The sequence below is a fragment of the Cnephaeus nilssonii genome (assembly GCF_951640355.1).
Source record: "Cnephaeus nilssonii genome assembly, chromosome: 12".
Classification (NCBI taxonomy): Eukaryota; Metazoa; Chordata; class Mammalia; order Chiroptera; family Vespertilionidae; genus Cnephaeus; species Cnephaeus nilssonii.
The window spans coordinates 77,695,256-77,719,229 of NC_137083.1; the positions used below are offsets into that span (position 1 = coordinate 77,695,256).

The following is a 23,974-nucleotide window of genomic DNA, read 5'->3' on the forward strand; positions in this document are numbered from 1 at the left end:
TACATGTTCACCCTCTTCCCAACTTGGATCACTGGGTGTTGTTAAGCGGGTCACAGAGGAGGGAGGCTCACCAGGGCCCGCAGCTGTTCTGCACCGGGATTTGTGTTTTAATGACACCACGGTGAGTCCCCGCCTGCATAACGAATTGTTCTCAGCAAACCACCAGGGCTCTGAGTAACCAAAGTGGGCGCGGGGGTGAACGGCGGGGAAGGGGTCGCCTGCGCCAAGCCCGTGCCCGCAGGGACCCTGTGAGGGAGAAGTGGCTATGGGACCTCCCAGCGAAACCGCGGGGACCGGCAGGAAGACGGCAGCCTGAGCTGGTCCCGTGGACGCCTGGAGTCACGCTGGGCGCACAGCAGCATCCCACGCACTAGACGCCAGCTTCACTGTGTGGCCGAGCTGGCCTGGCAGAGATGTTCCTCCTTGGCAAAGCCCCCAAGGGAGGCCCCGGGCTGCTGGTAACGTCCCTCTGGCCAAGGGCGAGGTGTGTTAACCGGCGGGGGTAGGAAGCCCCCGGGTGAGGATGGGAAGGAGGCCAGTCCGCGTTCGGTGACTTCCCGCCCATGACCAGCTCTGTTCCTTTCTTTGAGCCACAGCCTCAGGGAGGGAGCCCCTCAGTGCCTCTCCCGGCCTCTCTATGGAGGAATGGGCCCTTCCCGCGGCCCCTGAAGCCGAGACCAGAGGAGCACTCTGCCAGGCCATGCCCCCGACACGGGCCCTCCCCATCTGCACCCCGTGCTGGGGCCTCACAGACTCACATCCTTTCTTCCAAAGTGATACAAGGTCGTCTGGTAAACACAAGTGGCAAGGCGCCCACATGCTGTGCGAGGGCTGGGCTGCCTGCTCCCCCCCCCCCCCCCCCCCCAGCGCGTCCTCCTGGCTCTGCATGTCAGACACGCTGCTTCCTTCCTCGGGGCTCCAGGTCAAGGGGAAAGGAGGCGCATCCCTGCGATGCCAGCACCTGGAAGGGGCTCACGCAAGCTCCAAAGTGCCGTGGGCGCATCTCCTCCCAGCTCCACGGAGTGCGATCATGGGACGCCTGCGGTGGGAGGAGCATTTACACCACAGGCATTGGCAAGACCACAACTCAGGCTGCTTCTCTAGAGCCAGCCGTTTACCCTTTGCCAGCAGCCCAGCAGCCCTTCGACCAGGCTGTGCGGGGTTCACCCTGCACCCCACCCAGGCCACAGAACCCAACTGCAAAGACCAGGCTGAGGAGGTGGCTTCTGTGCACTGACCGACCAGGTGAACCTCGGACGAACACCTGGCACTTCCTGACCCACCTCACAACGAGAAAACAAAGCTAAAGACAATCAATCACTTTAAAGAGTGTGTTCCAATCCAGTTTGCACACACCGTCCGGTTTGACCTTCTCAGCCCGCGGGGACCTTCCCATCCTGTGGCAGGTGAGGAAGGAAGGAGGTGGGGCTGGCCGAGGGCAGAGCTGGCCGGGCAGGTCCTGGCCCAGGCTTCCTGCTCCAGGGCCTCTTCCCAGCAGTGGCCGCGGAGCTCTGAATAGCAATTAATTTCTGTTTGGGGCGCCATCTGTGAGCCGCGATGGCGGAGAGAGCTGTGACTGCTGGGGAGAGGAGCAAGCTCGGGCCCACCCGGAGATGAGTGCTTAGGAAGAGGATTTCCTGAGGAAGCGTCTCTGGAGAAAGTTTCTGGCGGGGAGCGCTCCCTCCCACACTGGCGCTCAGGCGGCCGCTCACCCGCTACCGCTGGCTGCCTGCAGCGGCCCTCCCATCCAGGAGTCCGGGGTCTCAGGAGGCCAGAAGGCGGTGGGGAAGCTCACGGTCCCCTCCCTCAGCCTGGCCCATGCCCCGGGGTCTCCCTGTCTCTATTTGACCCTGTCTAGAAGGCCAGGAGAGGAAAATGAAGGGGGGTGAAGAAATACACAAACCTGCTGTGTTCGCACCCCAGGCTGCCGTAACAAAGGAGACACACTGGATGGCTTCAAACCACAGAATTTATCCCTCGCAGCTCTGGAGGCTCAAAGTCCACAGTACAGGTGCCTGCACAGCTCCCTCGGAACCTGGAGGGGGGGTCCCCCGTTTTTTCCAGTTCCGGGTGGGCGCCCGCAACCCCCGGCTTGTGGCGGAATCGCTCGTCTCTGCCTTGGTCCTCACGGGGCCTCCCTGTGTCTGTGTCTCTCTCCCTATAAGGACATGGTCCTATTGGACAGGGACCCACTCTGCTCCGGATGACCTCAGCTTCGCCAATCCCATCACAGGGACTGGGGGTTAGGACTCGTGACATGTTTGGGGGAGCACGATCCAGCTCCTTACCGCCCCCCCCCCCCATTGCTGCATGTGCCCATGCTCTGGCCCCAGCGTGGCTGTCACAGAGGGCACCGGGCTGAGGGCAGGCCCGCCGGGCAGGGGCAGCCCGGCAGCAGTGCCCGGGGGCTGAGAATGCTTCACCACAGACCGAGGGGTCCTGGGCGCCGGCAGCCCGGTAGCTGCAGAGAGGCGGGCGGGGCGCGGGGAGCTGTGGCAAGTGTTACCGACTATGAACTGCTCCCCGGTGGGTGGGCGTGAGCCAGGCCTGTCCGAGGCAAGCAGGCTCCCTGCCTGGAGAGTTTCCTGAGTATTTCGTGGAAAGTGCCCCTCCCAGAGCTTCTCCTGGAAGAGGGTCAAACGTGCCGCCTCCTCAGTAACACTGCACAGGACCGGCCAGCGGACACCAAGTCACTTCCCCTTAGAGAGACAGGTCACAGCAGGCAGGTCCCTTGTGCTCCACCCAGAACAGCTGGATGGGGGTTGAGGCTCAGGGGTGCAGGGGCCTCGCCGGGTAAACCAGCCAGAGCTCCCCGTCAGTGGAAGCACCGAGTCTGGCCTTGAACTCAGGAGGTCGGATTCTAAGACCCTGAGCTTTCCTGAGCTCCTTCAGCCCCACCGCTCTCCACCGTCCTGTGTCCAGCAAAGCACCCCCTCCGCCTGCCCCCAGCCACCTGGCCTGGTCACCTGCAGGCAAAGCACTGAGGGGTCAACTCAAGCCCCTGGGTTTCACTCCGTGTCCCTTCAGTGCCCGAGAGGAAGGGATGGTGTGCGAGGGGGATCCCCCCGGCCCCCCCCCCCCCTCCCGCTCAGCTGCTGGCCATCTTACTGGGAGCCGAGTCTGAGAGCAGCGAACCAGAGGGCCCAGAGCGGCCCAGACAGGACCTCCGGCCAGCTTCTCAGCCTCAAGGCCGTGACCTCCTGCCCCCCCGCCCCCCCACCCGAGAAGTGAGGGGACAGATCACGGTCCCTCCAGCAGCGCTAGCAGGGGTTCTGTGCGTTCTGTCTTCTCTGAGAAACAGGTGGTGACTTAGTCCCTCTTCCTAAGGCAGCTGGCATCCAGCAGGCTGCTAATGGCCGGGTGAGGACGTATCCAACACAAACGCAAAGCAAGGAACCCAGCGAATGTCAGCGTTCCACTTGGTTGTGACCGTCAGTCGGTGCCTTGTCCTGTGAAAAGCCAAACCCACAATTTCCCGGAGGGGAGTGAGCTTCCTGCTGCCATCAGCCATGGCATTTTGCTAAGAACAAGTTTTCCCCGTTTGAGGCCCTTGGGTTTGGGGCCTCTGGCAAACAAGTCACTTCTGCTTTTGATAAGCAGCTTCCCCTTTTCTGGAACCTGTTGGATGCCCCCACCCCCACCCGCTGTCCTGGCCCACAGCGGCTCCTCACCTCACTCACGGGCTGAGACTGCCTCCAACAGCCCAGCTCTTTCCTGACAGCCTGAGGTTTCTCGGAGCTGAGCTCCCACGGAAATGCCCATATTCCCGCTCAGCAACAAGGACAGGCTTTTGATCTCATGCTCACTGTTAAGCGCTAACCATTCACCCTTGACACCATGGGCCCCAGGACACCGGCCGGAGGTCTCCTGCGTCGGGAGGCCCGAGCGCGTGCTCCCACACCTCACGCCCACATCCTACTCCGCGTCATCATCTCTGGGAGCTGAGAGCACCGTCTGAACCTCACTCCTTGCACCCCTCTGCTTCTCCAGGGGCACAGACTCAAAGGGGAGCAGGGGCCATGCCCTGACCCTGCCCTGGTGAGGGGCTCCCCTCCGCTCCCCCCGGCTGGAGAGCAGGCGGGGGGCAGAGCCAGCCAGCAAGGCAGCTCTGAGGAGACTTCAGTGAGCCCCACGGAGGGCAAGACGGAGAACGCCAGGTCAGGCCGCCCGGCTCCCGCTCCTCGGCCTGGAACACCCGCCTGAAAGCAGGGCGACAGGCACTGCCTGGTGATGAGCAGACGGCCCGCGGAGCACGGCGTCCAGAAAGCGGAAGAGAAACACTTGGCTTCAGCAAAAGATGGGGGAGGGGGGGCACCTCAAAATCACAGGGTAGCCAATAAAGTAATTTAGCTGTTTAAAAATGGTCCTTAGGTATATTTTTTTTAAATATACTTTATTGATTTTTTACAGAGAGGAAGGGAGAGGGATAGAGAGTTAGAAACATCGATGAGAGAGAAACATTGATCAGCTGCCTCCTGCACACCCCCTACTGGGGATGTGCCTGCCCGCAACCAAGGTACATGCCCCTGACTGGAATCAAACCCGGGGACCCTTGAGTCCATAGGCAGACACTCCATCCACTGAGCCAAACCGGTTAGGGCTCCTTAGGTACATTTTTATATGATAATTTTGATGACTTTATATGATGGATGGGCCAGATATTAGGTTGATTCTATAAGGTTATCACCTTTTTTAGGTTAGAAAAATGGGGAAATACTGGGCATTTCATACAGTTTAACCTAATGGGGCTGCTGAGCAAAAGGACACAAGAAGACAAAGGATGAACATGACTCAAACCAAGACCTTCTCCCTCCCAATCCAGGCTCGTCCTACCAACCACAGCTTCCTGCCCCCAAACCACGACCAATCCAGGCCCTCCCTCCTGTCACAGACAGAAGCCAGGGCCTCTGGGTCAGGCCAGTGACCTGCCCGAGGACACTTGGGGATTTAGCCAAAATCCACTCGTTTGTACCCAAGTTCACTTCTCATCCACGACACCACAATGAGGTGCCCGACTGGGAGGATAAGGAAGAGGCCGCCTGGCCCGGCCACAGTCACTTACTTTTCTACATGAGTCTGCAAGGAGCTTGATTTAAGCTGTAAATTCCAGGAAATTGAACCCAGTACATTCTTTGTTTCCTAGTCTCTATCTATATGTCTCTCTCTCTCTCCACACACAGGCCCACGCACACACACACACACACACACACACATACATGCACATGTAACCTCCAGTACTCGAGAAGCTGAGGGTGGTGTGGTCATCAGCCTCCACCAGGGGCCCCATGGGAGCCTGGCTGGAGAGCCCCCACCCAAAGCTCCCCTCCCTGAGCACCGTGCATGTCCCCTGGCACGTCTTGGACACCTGGAGACAGATCGGGGTCCCTGGGAGGAAGAACCGTGTGATAACTGTGCAGCCCCAGGCCTGCAAGGGTCAGGCCAGGGGCTCTGGCCTCCGTCAGGGGAGGAAGAGCAAGTGCCTGATGCTTCACGGGGCCTTAACGCCCTTCTGGGTGAGCCATGAGCTGGGTGACCCCGTCTCAGCCTGTGCAACTGAGCTGGGCCTGGATGCAGCTCTCCTGGCTCCCTGCCCTCAGTTCACGAGGACTGGCAATATCAGGGTCCCTGTCCTCCGGGCCACCTCCTCTGCTTCCCAAACCCCAGAGCCAGGGGGCTGCAGGGGCACAGACCCTCAGCAGACAGCTTCTCTGCATGGCTCACGATGGCACCAGGACCCGCTCCTCCCGGGCTGAGGCTGAGCTCCAGGATCCCAGCCACCCCACCAGCCACACCCCTCTGTCCACACCCCACTGTCTGTATCTCACTGTCCCCACACCCTGCTGCCCACACCCCACACCCACACCCCACTGTGAGGCAGCAGCAAGATCAGGTGCGTGTGGGATGCGCCGTCAGGGAAGGGGGCGGAGGGAAGGAAGGAAAAGTGAGGGCAGAAATAAAAAGGACCGGGAACAGAGCCCAGCTCCACGCCCCACCCGGCACACAGACCAAGGAGATCTGTTCGTCTGTTTGCTTCAATAGAGCGCATCCGTCCCAATGATCCTTATAACACCCCGTCTTCACTACGAAGGAGGCTGCAGTGCAGCCAGATAAAGTACATCCTAGGGAGGAGCAACCGCAGCCAGAAACGCCAGGCAGGGCGGGTCCAGGAGGGAGGCGGTGCCCGAAGCCATGAGCCCGACGCCCTGGCAGACACATCTCGCTCTGGGGGCTTCTGCAACATCGCAGCCAAGCAATGAAGGTGATGGCATTGCAATAATTAGACCTCATTCCAGTCTGCCCCACGACGGGCCATTCACGTGACGTCACTGACTTCTCACACCAGCCCTCAGGTGGGTGTTCTCATGGCTAGTTTACAAACGAAGCAACTGGTTCAGCGATGCCAAGGTGCTCGTCTGGTTAGAGGCCGCAGGCGGGACACCCAGCTCCCCAAGGCCCAGCTCGTTGTCATGATCTTTACAGGGAAGGGTCCTCAGGGGCACCCAGGGTGAGAGGCCACGCCCATCCCGGATGGTCGCATCTCCCTACCTGGATTCGAGGGGAAAATGAGAAGCCATCTTGCAGGGAAAGAGCATGGGATACGGACCCAACCACACCTGCTTCAAACGTGGCCCTCACCCGCTGTGCACCTTGGGCAAGTCACTCAGTCTACCTGCGCCTCAGTTTCCCCAACTGTAAACCTGGGGAATAATATGAAAAAGGCAGAGTGGGCCAAGAGCTAAATGACAAAATAGGTGAAAGGGGCTGTCACGGTGCCAAGCACTGAACACGGTGCCCAGTCAACGAACATTTCGTGACTTCTCTCTAGGGGGACCTCGGAGCCCGAGAAGCAGGCAGAGCAGCCACGAGCACAGGGACAGTGTCCCCAGGGGACTCGCCTTGCCAGCGCCTCTTGGCCTGTGTGGCAACCACCGGGAACAGAACTGGGTCAGAAGGCAGGTTTTTCCAGCTTGGTGAAATCTCGCTGCCACGGAACAAAGAATGGGAATAGATACAGGGCATGCAGACCAAAGAGGCAGGAGAGTGGATGACAAGAGGAGCTATTGGTTTGCAGCCAAGCGTCTGAGATGTCGGTCTTTTTATTTCAGCTTTACATGAAAGCTGGTACTCCTTCAGGGAATCTGAGACAAACCAGTACAATTTTTGGAAAGTAACTTTAGAAAAAAACCCTAAGGCCCCTCAGCTCTCAATTACTAGTAGCTAGGGGCCGATCATTGCTGTTGAGGAATGTTTGCTGGGGATGAAGGGTGGTTAGAAGCAGGGGCTATGAAGGTAAATCAGGGTCCTGGTGACATTCAAGACCTTCCTTCTCTTGCCATAAGGCTCCCCGCTGCAGACCACAGAGCTTGGCACTGGGGTGCACCTGGCACTGCCCGAGGGGGACCCCCCAGCACTGGAGGTCCAAGAACTGACTTCAGACAGCACCTACAGTCAGCCCAACAGTGGTGGGAGGCAGACACCCTCGTCCCTTCCACACGTCCTCCAGGCTGTGGGGCACAGTGGGTTGGTGTGGGGATCAGTTGCCAGATAGCTGGGGCTTGGAGCCTGCAAGATTTCCCACCTGTCCAGCCGGCATGGCTCAGTGGTTGAGCGTCAAACTATGAACCAGGAGGTCATGGTTCAATTCCTGGTCAGTCCCCAGTGTGGATCTTTCATCAATGATGTTTCTCTCTCTCTCTCTCTCTCTCTCTCTCTCTCTCTCTCTCTCTCTCTCTCCCCCTTCCTCTCTGAAATCAATAACAGTATGTTTTTAAATATTTTTTATTGATTTCAAAGAGGAAGGGAGAGGGAGAGGGAGAGAGAAACATCAATGATGAGAGAGGATCATTGATTGGCTGCCTTCTGCAGGCCCCACACTGGGGATCAAGCCCGCAATCCAGGCATGTGCCCTTGACCGGGAATCAAACCTGGGACCTTTCAGTCCACAGGCCGATGCTCTATCCACTGAGCCAAGCCAGCTAGGGCAACAATATGTTTTTAAAAAAGATCTCCCACCTGGAGAATGGGGACAATAATGGCATTGGCTCACATGGCTCAAGTAAGCTGATGCACATACATGCTCCATGCGTGCAGGTTCAGTGACTATTAGCTTATTATTATTATTATTATTATTGGCCACCATTCCTCTTTCTCTCTCCTCAAGGCTGACCTTGAGAATCAGGTGACCCAAGTGCCACCTCGATGAAGCCGTGCAGGGCAGGCACTATCGCTCCTCCCAGCCGTGACCTTCGTTTCCTGCCACTAGGTAGGGATGGCACTGAGGAGACTGGTGCCAGGCTGCCCACCCTTTGCAAGGACATAGCCCAGGCTGAAGAAGGTGACCTTGTCCAAGGTCGGGGGCAGTCCTCACCTGATGAATGACAGGCCAACCCAGCAAAAGTCAGAATTGAGACCTCATCAGAGCCCAGCCTCTCCCTCTACCTGCCCCTGCCCACTTCCCTCTCAGGATCATCCAAAGTCACCTGTGTGCCTATAAACCTCCCACACCGTCCCCATCTCTCAGCCCACCTGTCCAACATTCAGCCCGTGACCTGTGATAAGAAGGCAGGTGGAGCTCTCGGCTTCTTGTCACTTTAAGAAATAGAGAGAGTATTTTACATTTGCCTGTGTGTGCGCCTGGGGCCTCCTGTCATTTCTGTAGTTTAATGCTATTTTCTCAGGAATGAACTAGGGGGGCTTGGTGGACATTTAAATACCCACATCTCCCCCAACTTTGAAATTCTAAGTGACCCCTCCCCTCCCTTCTCCTCTCCCCGCTACTCACAGGAAGGAGCGGGAGACTTTGGTGCCGGGAAATCCTGCCTCCTGGGGGTTCCAGATCGTGACAACCAGCTGACCCACTGACGCTGGAAGACCAGGCACCCTTGGAACTCACTGTGGTCACTGCTGGGCGTCCAGTGACCCGAGAGCTTTCTAAAGGTCCCGCGGTTGGGTTTGACCTTCAGAACCAAAGGAGCGTGGTGGGAGCTGGGAGCGCATGCAGGGAGGGCTCTTTGTGTGGGACGCGCTGGGCGCTCTGAGGAGGGGCTGACGCAGGAGGCTGGATGCAGGAGGGGGCCCAGCCTCTCCACCCCAAGGGTCCCCTTTCCTGCAAGCCTGGGGCGCATGCAGGTCCAGCCACCCTGGCCTACATCGGTCAAGGGAAGTATTCAAATTTCTCAGATCCAGGAAGCTCGGGGAACCAGGTCTGGGGAGCGGCTGGACGCCTGTGTCTCTCTCACCGGTCACAGACAGATCCAGGGAACTCAGGCCCCCGAGGCATCTGAGCGCCCGGCCACCGGGTGGGGGTGTGGGCAGCCACTGCACCACCTGCCCAGGGAATGTACTTCTGGGCACCGCAGCTCTGGTACCCACGGACGCTCCCTTGGGAACCAGTGACCAAAGGCCGGGCCAGAGCTGCACGTGGTGGGGACACGGATCCCACGGCAAGACCACGACTGCAGCCATTCCCTCCAGAACCGCTGGAAACTGATTGCCACGCCTGTGAGAGGTGCGTCCCCGGAGGAAACAAGACAACGGCGATGGCAATTAACCGCGACCTCGGCCTGCAAGCCATGCTCAGCCTTCCTCTGGGTTTTCACCCCCAGCCAGGAGTCAGCGGGGCGGGCTTCCGGGCTGGCCTGTGGAGGCAGGTGTGACCCGGGAGCCCTGCGGGTACTGTGTTCAGCTTCCAGGTAAAGTCTTCCAGGGCCAACTTCCGCACCCACCACCCCAACTCTCAGCGGCCCACCCCAAAACTTGGCCTTCGAATCTCAGGTGGTCTTCCCCACGGGCCCCTTTCTGGAGGAGAGGAAACCGACATTCCCAAAGTACCACCTGCTTTTTACCCATGTATCTCCTTTCACTCTCCCCATCCCTGTGAGGGGGGACTGCGATCCACACTCGCACGCGTGAGATCCGGCTCAGAAAGCATCAGTGAAGGGCGCAGAGGACACAGGAGTGAGCGACAGACTTGCAGCTGGTGTCTGACACCCACACTCCCGGCCCGCCCACACAGCCCTCCCCAGAGTCGCTGAAAACATCACAGGGTTCTGTTCTCAAGAAGCTGGCACAGCCCTGGCCGGGTGGCCGGGCTGGTTGGAGTGTCATCCCGCGACACCAAAAGGTTGTGGGTTTGATCCCCACTTGGGGCAAGTACAGGAAGCAACTGGTCAATGTTTCTCTCTCTCTCTCTTTCTCCCTCTCTTTCTTTCCTCTCTCTCTAAAATAAATAAAAACATATCCTCAGGTGAAGATTTAAAAAACAGGAATTCGGTGCAGATGAGAGTGAGGCCCGTGGGGGTGGAAGCTCCCCGCCTCCTGTGGTTTGAAGGGGGTGAGGCTGAGAGGCGGCCACGGGACCTTGGGCCAATCACCCCGAGACTGTTTTCCAGTCACAGATTATCACGCATCTAAAACACCTCCTGCCTCTGTATGAGGCCCTTAGCAGTCAATTACTCTGAGCAAAAAGCCCAAATACTTGCCCAGGTAGGAGATGGAGGAGAAAAAAAAAGGAACTAACACAATAATGTTCCTTAAAAGTGCCATCGGACTGACCCTATGATTTGCCTGAAATTTTTCTCTTTGCCATCATTGGCTCCTATAAGATTTGTCAATATCCAATTCACTGGATTTTTTGAAATTAGCTCACAGAGTTAACTAAGCACCTGGAGTGCCTAAGACCCCACATTTTTTTTCTTCCCTCAGTGGTGCTTGGCTTCTGCTTTGCTCACCACGATCATCAGCATCAACGTTAGGGGTGGCCACACGGGAGGTGTTTCCTTGGCGCTGGGATATGAGAAGGTATGGATGCACTCCATCTTCAAAGGGGTGTTCGGTCTAATTAAGGAGACAACTCTGAAGGACCATCCCAGTTCCAGAATGTTCCACGGGGTCAGCTGAGACCTTTGCTGTGATTGCTCCACAATCTCTCTCCCTCTGCCCTACCTGGCTTTCCTTCCTTCCCCGGACACTCAAGAGCCCAAACTTCAGGCACAGAATCATTGGGAAAGAATAATTTTGGGGTGAAGGTAACAAAGGTCATTTGATCATTACTAAACAAGGAATATAACCAAGTATGTCCATTTGACTTTAGCCACATTTGATCAGAAACTCTAGGCCTGGGTGCCAAGCCTGCAGAACTCTGCTTGGAGTCTGACGTTGCCACATCTAGAGAAGGAGGAGATGGATGGAGGAGAGACAGACAGTGCAGACCTGGAGCCTGGTTCTGCGTGGAAAACACTCGATGCTCCCTCACTGCTTCCCAAGGCCCTGGCTTTTGAGGCGGCAAAACCCAGAACTGCTTTGAAATCGTTTTCTGACAGGCCTGGCCCGAGGAGCAGTATTCCTGGCAGAGAGCCAGGCGGGCCAGGCGGGCCAGGCAGATGGGGCTGTGGCTCCCCAGAGCCTTCCCTTACCTGTGGCCACGGATGCCCACTGCCAGAGGGGATCTCCCTCTTCCCAACATTCCTCCAAGAGAAACCCCAAGATTTCCTCCCTGCTTTGCCACTGGCCAGTCATGGCACCTCGGGCAGGTCACTGAACCCCTCGAGGCTGCATCCCCAGTGTGAAGTGGCCCAGGGCTTGGCCTCCACCCTCTGGCTCCACGCACACTCTGGGCCACTTCTGCACCTGGCAGGGCGGCCACCTGGCAGAATTGCTCCCTCAGACCAATTTGGGGCCGCTGACCAGCATTTTCCTGTCTTTGAGCCGAGAATATTCTATTACCTGTGCCTCAAGGTCATTTTGGAAATCTCAAAATACACTTTAACAAGCAAAGAAGAGTGGTGAAGGTGAGTGTCAGAGGGCAAGCCTCTCCTCTGACACTCATCTTCGGGGGTGAGACTGGAGGAGGTCAGTGGTGCTACCGAGTGTCCAGCTCGGAAGGACCCGGCTCCGCTGCTCACCGCACACGTCTCCCCACGCCCTCACTCATGGGCTCTCGAAGCCCAGCTGCCCCTGAGAAAGCACCGCTTCCACAGTCGGGTGCCTGACCGTCGGAGACCTCAGAGTGCAACCCTCACATATGTTTGTGTGCATAAAAATGTGAAAAATACTACCAACAGTACACACTGCTGTATGTTAATTATAGCATTATGTATTACTTATAGAATAAATTGATTATTAAATAGCACCAATTATATAATACTTAGAGGCCCGGTGCATGAATTTGTGCACGGATGGGGTCCGCCAGCCCACCCTGACTGGGGCTGATCGGGCCAGGCCAGCCAGGGGGAGGTGCCCCCAATTGGGGTGGGGGGCTGACAGGCAGTGGGACCAGCCAGGGGGAGGGGCCTCGGGAGGTTGGCAGGCTGGCCCCGCCCCTGGTTGAACTGCCAGGCAAACTGCCGGTCGAACTCCTGGATGAGGGGATAATTTGCATATTAGCCTTTTATTATATAGGATGTTCAAATGTATGTGACTTTAATGTATTAATTATATTATAACCGAGTAATATATTAATAGATTATAACTATACTAGAGGCCCAGTACACAAAAATCATACACTTGGGGGAGGAAGTCCCTCAGCCCAGCCTGCACCTTCTCACAGTCCAGGAGCCCTCAGGGGATGTCCGACTGCCTCCACTGCTGCTGGCGCTCCCCCTGTGGGAGCACACTGACCACCAGGGGGCAGCTCCTGCATTGAATGTCTGCCCCCGGGTAGTCAGTGTGCATCATAGCGACCGGTCATTCTGCCGTTCAGTCGATTTGCATATTAGCCTTTTATCATATAGGATATTATATAGGATATTAATATTATACAAAATAATTATAAGAAATGTAATTAACATATTGGTTATCATATATATTCTCATATATCAATTATTATATATTCTATATACATTTGAGAAAGAATAAATATTGTTTCAAGTCACTACATTTGGGATGTTTTGTGAGCAGCAAAGTGAACTGATGTGTGTCATGTGCCCCAGATCCCTCTGGAGACTGTAAGCCTTGTGAGGGCTCAGGCCATGCCAGCCTTGGTCACAGTTACATCCTCTGAGTCTCGCACAGTGCCTGGCACACACAGGCTTTCGGTAACTACACTAACTTCGTTAAGAAACAGCTCTACAGTTCTGGACGGAAGAACCGGCATAAGATTTCTGGATTCCTGGTTTAGTGTTTATCCTAATATTCAGTTATTTAAAAAACAAAAAAATTAGAAAGAACTGGGGACTAAGACCTATGAAATTATAGAAGGTGGATTATTTACTTTTGAGATGAGAAAATTAAAGAATAGCCTTCAATGACCTTCATCTAAAAAGGAACCAAGAGTCTGGAGATCTGGTCAACCCGAAGGGCAAATAGCTTGCCAGACCCGGTATTTCATCTTTCGTGTGCCCATCATGTGGGTGAGAAGTGCCTACCCAGCAGCCCTGCCTCCCATCCTCAGGCCGCCTGGACCAGTGCTGGGGCATCAAAAGCCCGGGGCTGGCGCTGGGCCAAGCAGAGCCATCAAAAACCCAATTAAGGGTTTCAAAACACAACAGAGAGTTTTGTTGGCAGGTTGGGCTGGAATGGCTATGAGCGTAAATGGCCTACGCTTCTTTCTCTAAGGTAAGAATAATGACATTGATACCGACAGCAATGCTATCTCACAGGGTTATTTCAGAGATAAAGAGAAACAGCTCATATGAAAGTAGATGCCTGGCACATAGCAAGTGCTCCATCAATATTAGCTCAGTCTGATGACAACCAGACCATCCCAGGTGATATCTGATAATCAATCGTATAGACCAGTCACACCCGCCATAAACAAACTACCCACTGAGCAGCGTCTGAATTTCGAGGAGGGAGAGCTCTCTGGGGTGCTTACTGTACAATATGCTATGGGCAAGAAGTGGCCCTGGTAAGACAGCTTCCAGCCCACGACCCCGTGGCTGTTAGTGTGGCCGCTGCCGGGAGGCAGGCTGCACGTCGGTGGAAGGTTGCCACGTTAACCCAACAAACAAGTGTCTTCCTGGGAGATGCCTGCCAGTCTCCGGGATGTGGCACAGGGAGCTGAGCTGGGCTCCCTCTCCCCGCCTCTCCACCCCGAGCCCTGGCACTGATTCCGGGCGATGGGTATGCACAGGGATGAGCAGGGCCAAGAGGAGGTGCTTGAACAAGCAGAGCAGGCCTGGGTCCTGGACCTGCCACACCAGCCTCATCACAAGCTCCGTTTCCTCACAGTCCCCGCCCCAGCCCCACTACCCTGGGATTTCCAGCAGGAAGGGGAGTGTGTGTGTGTGTGTGTGTGTGTGTGTGTGTGTGTGTGTGTGTGTGTGTGTTGGAGGGGAATTAAAAGGGGAGGATATAATGAAAGACCTGGATCTTAGGTGAAAATGCAGACATGAACTGTGGGCGGTGGAATGCATGCTGGCTTCCCGGAGCTTGGCCCCTGCTTGGGCAAAACATAGCCTGTAGGTATTTGCTATCCCAACTGTGCTTTGTAGGCAAAGACCCTGCTGTATTAGGTCCCGGGGACAAACAGTGGGGTTTAAAACAACAGAAATGTGACTCCCACAGAGGCCCCAAATCAAGCCCCAGGGGAGGGTCCTCCTTGCCTCCTCCAGCTCTGGTGGCGCCAGGGGTTCCTAGGCTTGTGGCAGCATCCCTCCCATCTCTGCCTCCACCTTCACAGGACCTTCCCTCTGGGTCTCCGTCCAAGTTCCCCTCTTGTTAGGACCAGTTCTACTGGATGGGCGCTCAGCCTGCCCTCCCTCCAACGTGGCTGATTACATCGGCAAAGACCCCGTTTCCAAAGAGGACACATTCACAGGCACCAGAGGCTAGCACTTTAACACGCCTTTTGGGGACATAATTGAAGCCATCACCCTGTTCATCTTTGTACCTTCAACACGTAGCACTGGGCCTGGGAAACAGACGTTAAGGAGTTGCCTGGTTTCCAGTCCCAGCTCTGACCCTGCCTGATCCCAAACACGGTGCTTAGCAATTCAGCTCTCCATTTCTTTACAGCCAGAAGCTGGTGCCTTGCTGTCTAAAAGTCTCCCCTGGCACTGGTGCATCCTTTCTCCTCCATCCCTCCCCCCACCCCACCCCGCCCCCCAGCACAAACGGAGGTCACTCCAGCACTGAGCCAGGCTCTGCGCAAAGGGCGTCCCCAGCCGGCTCTCCAGCTCTCCCGGCAGCTGGCAGCGCTGCAGCTCTCCCCACCGCGGTCCGGCCTCTGCCTTGCGAATAAAAGGCTGGACTCCTGAGGTTTCCAAGAGCAAATTGGTCTTTGTTGAACACTCATCAGCGACTCTGTGCCAGGTCAGAGTATATCAAAACACCGAGGCCCTGGCAGGAGCCCGGATGGTATCTGATTGGTCTGTGACAAGCGGGGAGTTGGCAGAGAAGGGCTTCCTGTCAACAGGAAGGAAAGGATGGAGATCAAATTATTTTCAAAGTCCATGGAGGAAGAAAGAGATGAGATTTGGGTTAACCATTCCAGCGCAGGGCTAAATCAGTCGCGGTGGGGCTCCCTCTTCCACGGGGAGCGTGGCCGGGGACAGTCAACATTTCCTCTGTCCAGCGGCACCCTGTGCAGCGGGCTCCCTAATTCCCCGCGGCTAAGCCTCGGGACACAGCCTCACAGCCCCTGGGCCCCCTGCCCCGCTTACAGCAGCTCATGGAAAATTAACCGAGCAACTTAAAGGCTCTGTTTCAACTCGGCTGCTCACTTCATTGGCCTTTGTTTGCTCCACGTTTTAAAAGATGTTGACTACACTTTGACATTTGGTTCGGTTTCATGGGGTTATCATGATGGGCTGGTCCGCCGTCTTGCAAGAAGTGGGAGACACGGGTGTTTCATGAGCTCTCACACTCAGTGGCGCGTCAAAGGGAGGGTGGATGGAGGTGAGTGGGGGAAAAGGGGTCGGATCCTAACCCCAGAGACCAGAGCTGTCCCCATAAAAGTGACATGGTGCCCAGGAACAGACTGTCACTGGCAGCGAGCTGAGTACATCAAAACAGGAAAAGCAAAAGAAAATAAACAGTCGAGAAACAGCATCGTTTAAGAGCACATGTACAATGGTTTCAGAGGATGCAGACAGATTTCGAGTCCAATGAATGAGGCCAGGTGAGAAGTGACCTGGGCAGGTGAGAGGCACTGCCAAGCAAAGAGTGCTTCCGAGTTCTTTCTTAGTCAGCCTGCCGCTAGCACGGTCAGCATGCAGCCCAAGTGGAGGTCAACGACAGCAGTGTCCTAGGTTCTACTGGTCAAGGGCAGCTCAGAGAAACAGGCAGGACAGAGAGACTGGCCAAGCCCTAGGAACCCCGATAAGCTGGTGACGTGTAGGAAGATGCAAGACTGAACCCACAAACCACATTGGGCTGCTACGTCTCTCTGTTCCCTCGTAGGAGAGAAGTCCTTTGGTGAGAGAGTTACCCCGGATGTCAATAGCTGCGTTTAGCATTAAAACACCATGCAGTACTCAGAGCTGATCCACAGAGGCCCTGCCCGCTTTGCATGGAGAACCTTCCTATATCCGTTCTCCCCCTGCCCAGTCCCTCCACAGGCCCAGCGCTGGACTAGGCTTAACTGGCATTCAACCAACATCCAATGGGAGCCCACTCCCCAGCTGCCCAGCTGTGAGCTGTGGAGGGGCATCCAGGTCTTGTTTATACACCCTGGAGCCACAGGACAATTCTGGGGGCTCCATCACTGAGTAGTTTGACTCCTGAAGGTCTGGATCCCATATTCTGGGCCCTATAAGAGCCTATGCTCAGGGCACCCGAGATACACTAAGCCACTAAGATGCTGAGTCAGGAAATATTCCAGTGTGGCCTACCAGGGTGGCCCCCATGAGCTGCCTGGCTGGGGCTGATCTGGGAGTGCCTTTACTTGAAAGCCAGAAACATCCTATCTTGTTGAACAGTCACTAGTCGAGGATGTCTCTTCTCCCTGACAGCTAATAAAGTACAGATGACAGATAGGTAGACAGATGTTTAGACAGATAGGTAGATAGATGGATGGATGGATGAATGGATAGATGGATGGATAGGGAGGAAGGGAGGGAGGAAGGGAGTAAGGAAGGAAGGAGAGAAGGAAGGAAGGGAGGGAGGGAGGAAGGGAGGGAGGGAGGGAGGGAGGGAGGGAGGGAGGGAGGGAGGGAAAGAAAGAAAGAAAGAAAGAAAGAAAGAAAGAAAGAAAGAAAGAAAGAAAGAAAGAAAGAAAGAAAGAACGAACTCATGGGGGTAGAAGAAATGGATTGGTATTAGCACTGGCAAAGTGGAAACCAAGTGTTTTAAACCCCCAAAGGCATAAAAATCACTTGGAGAACTTGTCAGAAACGCAGACCTATGAGTTCCACTTCTCAGAGATTCTGATTCAGGAGGTCTGGGCTGAGATCTAGGATTTCATTTTTTTAATCCTCACCCAAGGAGTGAAGATATTTTCTCCCATTAGAGAGAATGGAAGGGAGGGGCGAGGGGAAGAGATATATATAGAGAGAAACATCGAATGGCCACCTCCCACATGTGCCCCGGCGGGGGTGGGGCAGGGATCGAACCTGTAACCCTCCTGTGCACAGGCTGACACTCTAACTACTGAGCAATGCCAGCCAGGGCAGATTTCATCTTTAAATATGGTTCTACTTAAGCTGGTTCAGGAACCACAGTTTGAAAAACACTGCCTAAACCCTAACCCAGTGGTCGGCAAACTCTTTAGTCAACAGAGCCAAATACCAACAGTACGACGATTGAAATTTCTTTTGAGAGCCAAATTTTTTAAACTTAAACTTCTTCTAATGCCACTTCTTCAAAATAGACTCGCCCAGGCCGTGGTCTTTTGTGGAAGAGCCACACTCAAGGGGCCAAAGAGCCGCATGTGGCTCGCAAGCCGCAGTTTGCCGACCACGGCCCTAACCCAACAAATCTTGCTCAAGGTGGTACGCACCAACCAAGGGCAAGGCCAAGGTCGAAACTGACACACTCCCGCCTGTGCTGCATGGTGCCCCATTTCCCTTCCCGGAGGCGTCAGTCCGGGTGTTTGGGTGGTGTGATGAGCATTTGGTCCTCCAGCCCCAGGAACAGAAGGGCAGCCCCTGTTCCCACCCCCACTGGCCACGCCTCCTACTACAGCGAACACCCTAGCTAGTGTGGGAATGGGTCGAAAGCCCATCCATCACCAAGGGGAGGTGCACGGCTTCCCTCTGGACACACCACTTGGGACAGGCCTACCCACTTGGGGCAGTGTCTCCACAACCTTGCGTGACCAGCCGGTGGTCCTGGCTATTTTTAGTTTGTCTCCAGTGGCTGTGAAGGATTTCTTCAGCCCCCCTCCCAAGAGGCCCAGGGACATGTGTGGTAATACTCAATGTCATCAGAAAATACTGGGCCACTGGCTGTGTCCCCACTGGCTCTTGTGTGGGTCCTTCTCTCTGACGCCCTCTCTTCCCCTTTTGTCACCTGCTCGGTCATTGGCTTGCAAACAGTTCCAATGACCCATGACATGCAGGCCAGCCATAATCAATTAAAACATGCCTGAGGTATACAGATTTCAGCATTCATAGGGAAGCCGCTTTTTCTCAGATGAAAAGGGGAAAAAGAGCAGGCCTGTTCCCAGCAATGCTTCTCTTGGAGAATCCTGGCAGAACGCCACACACAGCCAGGCCTCTAATGAGTTATTTTCTAAAGCCATTCCCTCCCCTCATTACTGCTCCTGCTTCACATTAGCGATGGAGGCTAAGAGAGGAGGCTAAGGCAAGGTGCCAACTCAGCTGCCAGGACCCTCTGAACACTGCACCTACCTGGCTACTTTTAAAGGCCCAGCGACCCCAGAAACCTGCCCTCAGTCTTTCCCCTGCCTCTCCTCTCTCTCACACCTTCTCTTTCCCCTGACAAGACCCCAAGAGGGTGGTGTGATGAGCACCCCCACGGGCTCGGGGGTTGGCTGACTGCTTCCAGGTGCAGTGAAGAGACCCTTAGCGTGGGGGAAAGGGTTTCAGATTCAGAGAAATCAGAGAGGGACTGAGGCCAGACCAAGGAGGGCCTTGAAGTGGGGTTGCCAGAATTTCCCCAGCAGGTGCTCCAAATGGCCTAAGAAAGAGGCTAAAATCAAACAAAGGCTGCATCCTCCATCAGGCCAAGGGCCGTTCTCCCATCAACCAAATTCAATTTATGAATTACTTTACTTAGCAAGTCCAGGTCTCCACTGCCCGTTATAGCCCATGGGCCTGAGGGTATCTCCTGAAATGAGCTCTTCCACGCTGGTGTCTCACGCAGGCAGGCGCTACTGGTAGGAGGCAGGGTGAGATGGTTAAGGACAGGCAGAGCCTGGATTGGAGGTTAGCAGTGATGCCCCCCAACACCCCAGGTCATGGCTGTGTTCATGCCCAGGACACAAGGGTGCACACTGGGACCGACTGTGTCCAAAAAGGATTCAATCCAATTCAGTGAGGGGACAGGCAGCTTGGACACTGGAGGCCCCAGGAGGCCTCGTCATGAGTGCCCCTGGACATGACAAACAACCCCACCCACAGGCCTGCCAAAGGCCTGGATGGAGGACCCAGGAGAGGCTGTGGAGCTGTCCCTCAGAGCCACTCCTTAGAATCCCCAATGTCCCTGGACACGGCATTCGCTGGGCCCCAGTGACCACCTGGTGGTGGGGAATGAGGAAGCGGATGTAACTCCCTTCAATTTGCTGCTGTCGGCTCAAGTCCACCATGGCTATGACTGAACTCATCCTTCTCCCCCAAGAACTGGCTCCTTATACCAAATACCTTAAAACCCAAAGTCAAAACCAAGGTCAACCCAGTTCCCATCTCCCCTGCCAGTCACCAGACCCCGAGGCTCACCCAGTCTTTCTTCTAGCATCTCACACCTCCCCTCATTTATTCCCTCCTGTCATTACTATAGCTCAGCCCCTCAGAGCCTTACCCCTGATTTTTACCAGAGAGTTTGCCTCAGTTTCCCGGCCACCAGCCCCTCTTCCCATGACTCCACTTGGCACGCTGCTACCAGGCTGTCTCATTAGGCATGGCTTTTTATCACCTTTAACTGCTTCTTAGTTAAGGTTCCCACCAAAGCAGACAGCAAGACGCTTAGGTTCATTCATTTATCCCGAGGCGGCAGGGGAGTGAGCAGGGAGGCCAGAGGAGCCTGCAAGGCGCACGGAGGAATGGACTTCCACTGTGGGCATCTGGCTGGACCCCGGGGGGCCCTGGGAGGGCTGCCCCTTAGAGCATACTCCCGACCCCAGCAGGCCCAGCCCCGCCTGCAGCGCCCAGGAGGACCTCCTCAGGCCTGGAGGGAGGACACAGGAGAGGCTGTGGAGCCGCCCAGCAAGGCTGCAGTGAACTCTGGGTGGGCCATGGGCATGCGGGCAGGGCATCAGCAGCAACTCCCCGGCTTCTCGGTGTCTGCGGGAGGAAGTCCTCACTCCCTGGGCCTGCCTTCCAGGTAGGGCTGCAGGATGCCCAGGTAAACTGGGATGTCAGTTAACAATGGACAGTATAAGTTACCTCGAATGGTGCATTCATCTACTAAAAAGTTGTTCATTGTATAGCTAAGATTCTACTTTAACTGGACGCTTGACATTTTTATTTGCTAAATCTGGCAACCCCACTTCAAGGCCCTCCTTGGTCTGGCCTCAGTCCCTCTCTGATTTCTCTGAATCTGAAACCCTTTCCCCCACGCTAAGGGTCTCTTCACTGCACCTGGAAGCAGTCAGCCAACCCCCGAGCCCGTGGGGGTGCTCAAGCTGGTTCCCTGTCGGGAGTAGCCCCTGGCTTCTCACATGTGTCTCCTCCTGCCACCATCTCTGGGTCTAATCTCTGTCACCTCGCTCTGCCCTCCCCGCTGACAGCAGGTACTGCCTGCACCTGGGGTCATCTGCAAGCATCCGTCTTATTTTCCCAGTTAGATCGTAATGCTCACCCAGCACAGCACGACGATCAAGTCCCCCCCCCCGCCCCCCGGCCCCACCAGCAGATGCAAGCCCTGTGAGGGTGGAGACACAACCCTCCCTCCACCCCTGGATCTCACCACCACAACAGCACTGGACACGAGCTGTGCAATAACGGAGTGAGTAGTACTTTAGGTCAGGGCTGGCTCGTGTCAAGAACATTGTCCAAAGCAGCCAAAGTCATTGCCAGTAGCAGGAAAGGTGGTCAGACTACCCCAACTATACGGTGGCTTTTCCACGTTCACTGCCTTTCCTCTCAGTCCTTTTCCAGGTCTGGATTTTGTCCTGCACCCCGACCCCCACCCCCAGCTCCCAGGCACAATACTCCAGGCCGCACTTGGGATTGGTCCCACCATCAGCCTCAACACAACATGGCCTGTCCAGTGGACAGCGTCAGTTCTGCTCTCCCCTCCCCTCTCAAATCAAGTGCTATGATGCGGATGTAATCGCTAGACATTTATATAACACTTGAAATTTGTAAGAGCTTTCCCATGAATTATTTTATTGGAACATCACTGTAATGTAGGCAAAGAATTATCTGTTTGACACTGAGTGGTTAAATGGCTGACTTAAGTGATCACCGCTTTTGGAAGATTTGTAGCACTAATGTGTAACTTTTCATTTACAAATGCGGTTAAAATGTTTTTGCATTAGCAACGTAAACAGAGTGTTTCATTTTCAAGTAGAATGCTTATTAAAAGGAATGCTTATTTCTGCATATTTGGTGGTCACACGACAGTCCGGGGTCCAGTCACCTGCTCAGGGAGCTTCCCCTGGCAGGGAGGACTGGCCACCTCATCTCACTTCAAGCTGCTCCCCAAGTCCCCGTCAGATGTCTGGGGTCAGCGCCCTGGACTCTACCCTCCCTTATCCAAGCGTTTTGTACACAGAGACGTGAAAGAAGGAGCTGTGTTCAACAAACTCTGGAGGAAAGTACCTAAAGGGGTTCGAAGGAGAAAGTGGGTGCCAGCCACACCCCAGCCCCGCCCTATCGCTGTCAGGAAAGACTGTCCTCAATCAAGTGTCAGAGGCAGCTCACTGCGCACTCTCACCCAGTGCCCGAGACCTGTCACTGGGGCGAAAACAAAATTACATTCTCCCTGGAGCCCTACGCTGTGTGTGTACAAACATTCACTTTGGTGGAGGCCGGGGTGTGACCCAGTTGGAGGTTTTCTTAGAGTGAAGTTAAGGACTGCGCCGCGCGTCCCACCACCGGACTCCCCTTGGGGAGGCTAGGCAGGGCTGCGGGGGTGGGGAGTGGGGAGGGCAAGTGGCCACGGGCTACCTAGGCAGGCAAACCTGGGGGCGGGGGGGGGGGGCGGCGCACACCCCAACCGCCTTCCCTTCAGCTGGGCAAAGTCAAACCGCAGATTGATCCAAGTCACCAAAGTCCGGGCTGGGCTGCCCGCGTGGCCGGGGCTGAGGGGCACGCTTTAGGGATCGCTGAACCCCCAATGTCCGAAATGTGCTGGAGGAAAGGGCTGGCAAAGGGAACGGCTGCAGAGAAGTCCCCTGCCCCAGGCCCAGAGACACCCTGAGGGAAATCGGGGAGGAAAGAGGTCCCTTTGAGGGCGCAGCTGCACAGCCATCCCCGCTCCCCCGCTGTCCCCACCCACTGCCCCTCCCCTCCGTCCCCGCGTCCGCGCTCGGCTCCACCTCCCCGGAGCGCAGTCCACACAGTCCTTTTCCAACAAAACAACACTACGCACCGCCTCCCGCACCCGCAGGGGCGAGGCTACGCCCAGCCCGCAACCTGCCGGCCCGGGTCCGGGAGCGCGCTCCTTCCCCCAGCCCCCTCCCCGCCGCGCACGGTCGGCGAGCCCGGCTGCACGCGGGTGGGGAGAGAGCCGGAGCCGGGCTCGGCGGCCCAGCTCTGCCCGGCGCCTCCACGCTCCCCGCGAGCGGCCCGAAGTGACAGGAGGGGCACGTACGGCGCGCGGGGCGGCCGCGTTAACCGCTTCGTCGCCGGGTCGGCAGCCACGCGAGGGCGGGGACCCGGGGACTCACCGGAATAAGCACCCGCAGCGATCGCCTCTTCTGGCTGGGGTTTTTCTTGCCGCCGCTCCCGCCCGGGCTGGGAACATCTTTCTTCTTCTTGGTGTCCATGGCCGCGCTTCCCATAACTTTAACCAGAAGTTAATGCCGGGCGACTCGTTCCTGGAATACGGTCCTCTCCTTCCCAGCCCGGCCCCTGCCGTCGGCCTCGAGCTGCGCGCTCGTCACGACCGTCCTGCCCCCTGAAGACACCGCGTGGGGCTGGCGCGGGGAGGGCGGGCGGGTGGAGCAGGTACCGCGCGCCGCCGCCCGCCGCCGCCACCTGGGAGGGATGGCGGCCGGCGCGAGCGCTGGGCCGGTTTCCTCTTCCTCCTACGGGCTCATCAGACGCCAAATCACAGCCGCGGGCTGTCCCGGTTCTGGTCTCTCTCCGGGTTACGCGCGGCGGACGTCTCCAGCTGGGTGACAAAGTTTTCTTCCTTTTGCCAAGCGAAGCAGCATCGCCACCCCCTCGGCTCCTCCCACAGATTCCCAGAGGCGGCGTGGAGGGCAGGTGCAGTTAACCCCGCGCGCTGGGCCACGCGCCCCTCGGCCCGCACCCAAGTGGAGACTCCGGGGAGGGGGAGAGTTTGTGTGTGAACGTGACCCTCGGCCGCGCAATAAACCAGCCCGAAGCCTGGAGGGGGGCCGTCCTCCCGGCGCGAGGGAGGGAGGGAGGGAGGGAAGAGGAGGTGCAAACGCGGGCTTTCGCGCGGGGCTCGGGCTCGGTGGCGAGCACCAGTTGCGGTGCCGGCCTTGCGGGCAGAGGGGGCCGCGTGCCGCTCGTCCCGCCGCGGTCCCGGGGGCGGCGAGGGGCGGCGCGGACGCCGGCGGGGCGCGGGCGGCGGGAGGCGGCGTGCACCCAACAGGAAGTGCGCGCCATGCGCTTCGGCGCTGCCCCCGCGCCCCGTCGCGTGCCAGGCGGCCAAGGGCTCCCTCCCCTGCGGCCGCGGCCGCGCGGGGCTCGCTGCTTTCTGACCGGTGGCGTGCGGTCCGCGGCGTCTCCGTCGGTGCCTGAGCCCCTGGAACGCCCGCGCGCCCTGGGCCCCGCAG

General features: G+C 56.7%; 1 protein-coding gene across 2 annotated transcripts in view; it reads right to left on the minus strand.

The window, feature by feature from the left end:
* PRKAG2 (protein kinase AMP-activated non-catalytic subunit gamma 2) overlaps positions 1-23,663 on the minus strand; it is a 217,531-nt gene extending 193,868 nt beyond the window's left edge. The window contains exon 1 of one of the 2 annotated variants that reach the window (XM_079786666.1): positions 22,895-23,663. In XM_079786666.1, the coding sequence (XP_079642792.1) occupies positions 22,895-23,008 (114 nt within the window). In that variant the 5' untranslated portion in view covers positions 23,009-23,663. The remainder of the gene's footprint in view (positions 1-22,894) is intronic. The other variant, XM_079786667.1, reaches the window with a different exon arrangement.
* Between the last annotated feature and the right edge of the window lie 311 nt (positions 23,664-23,974).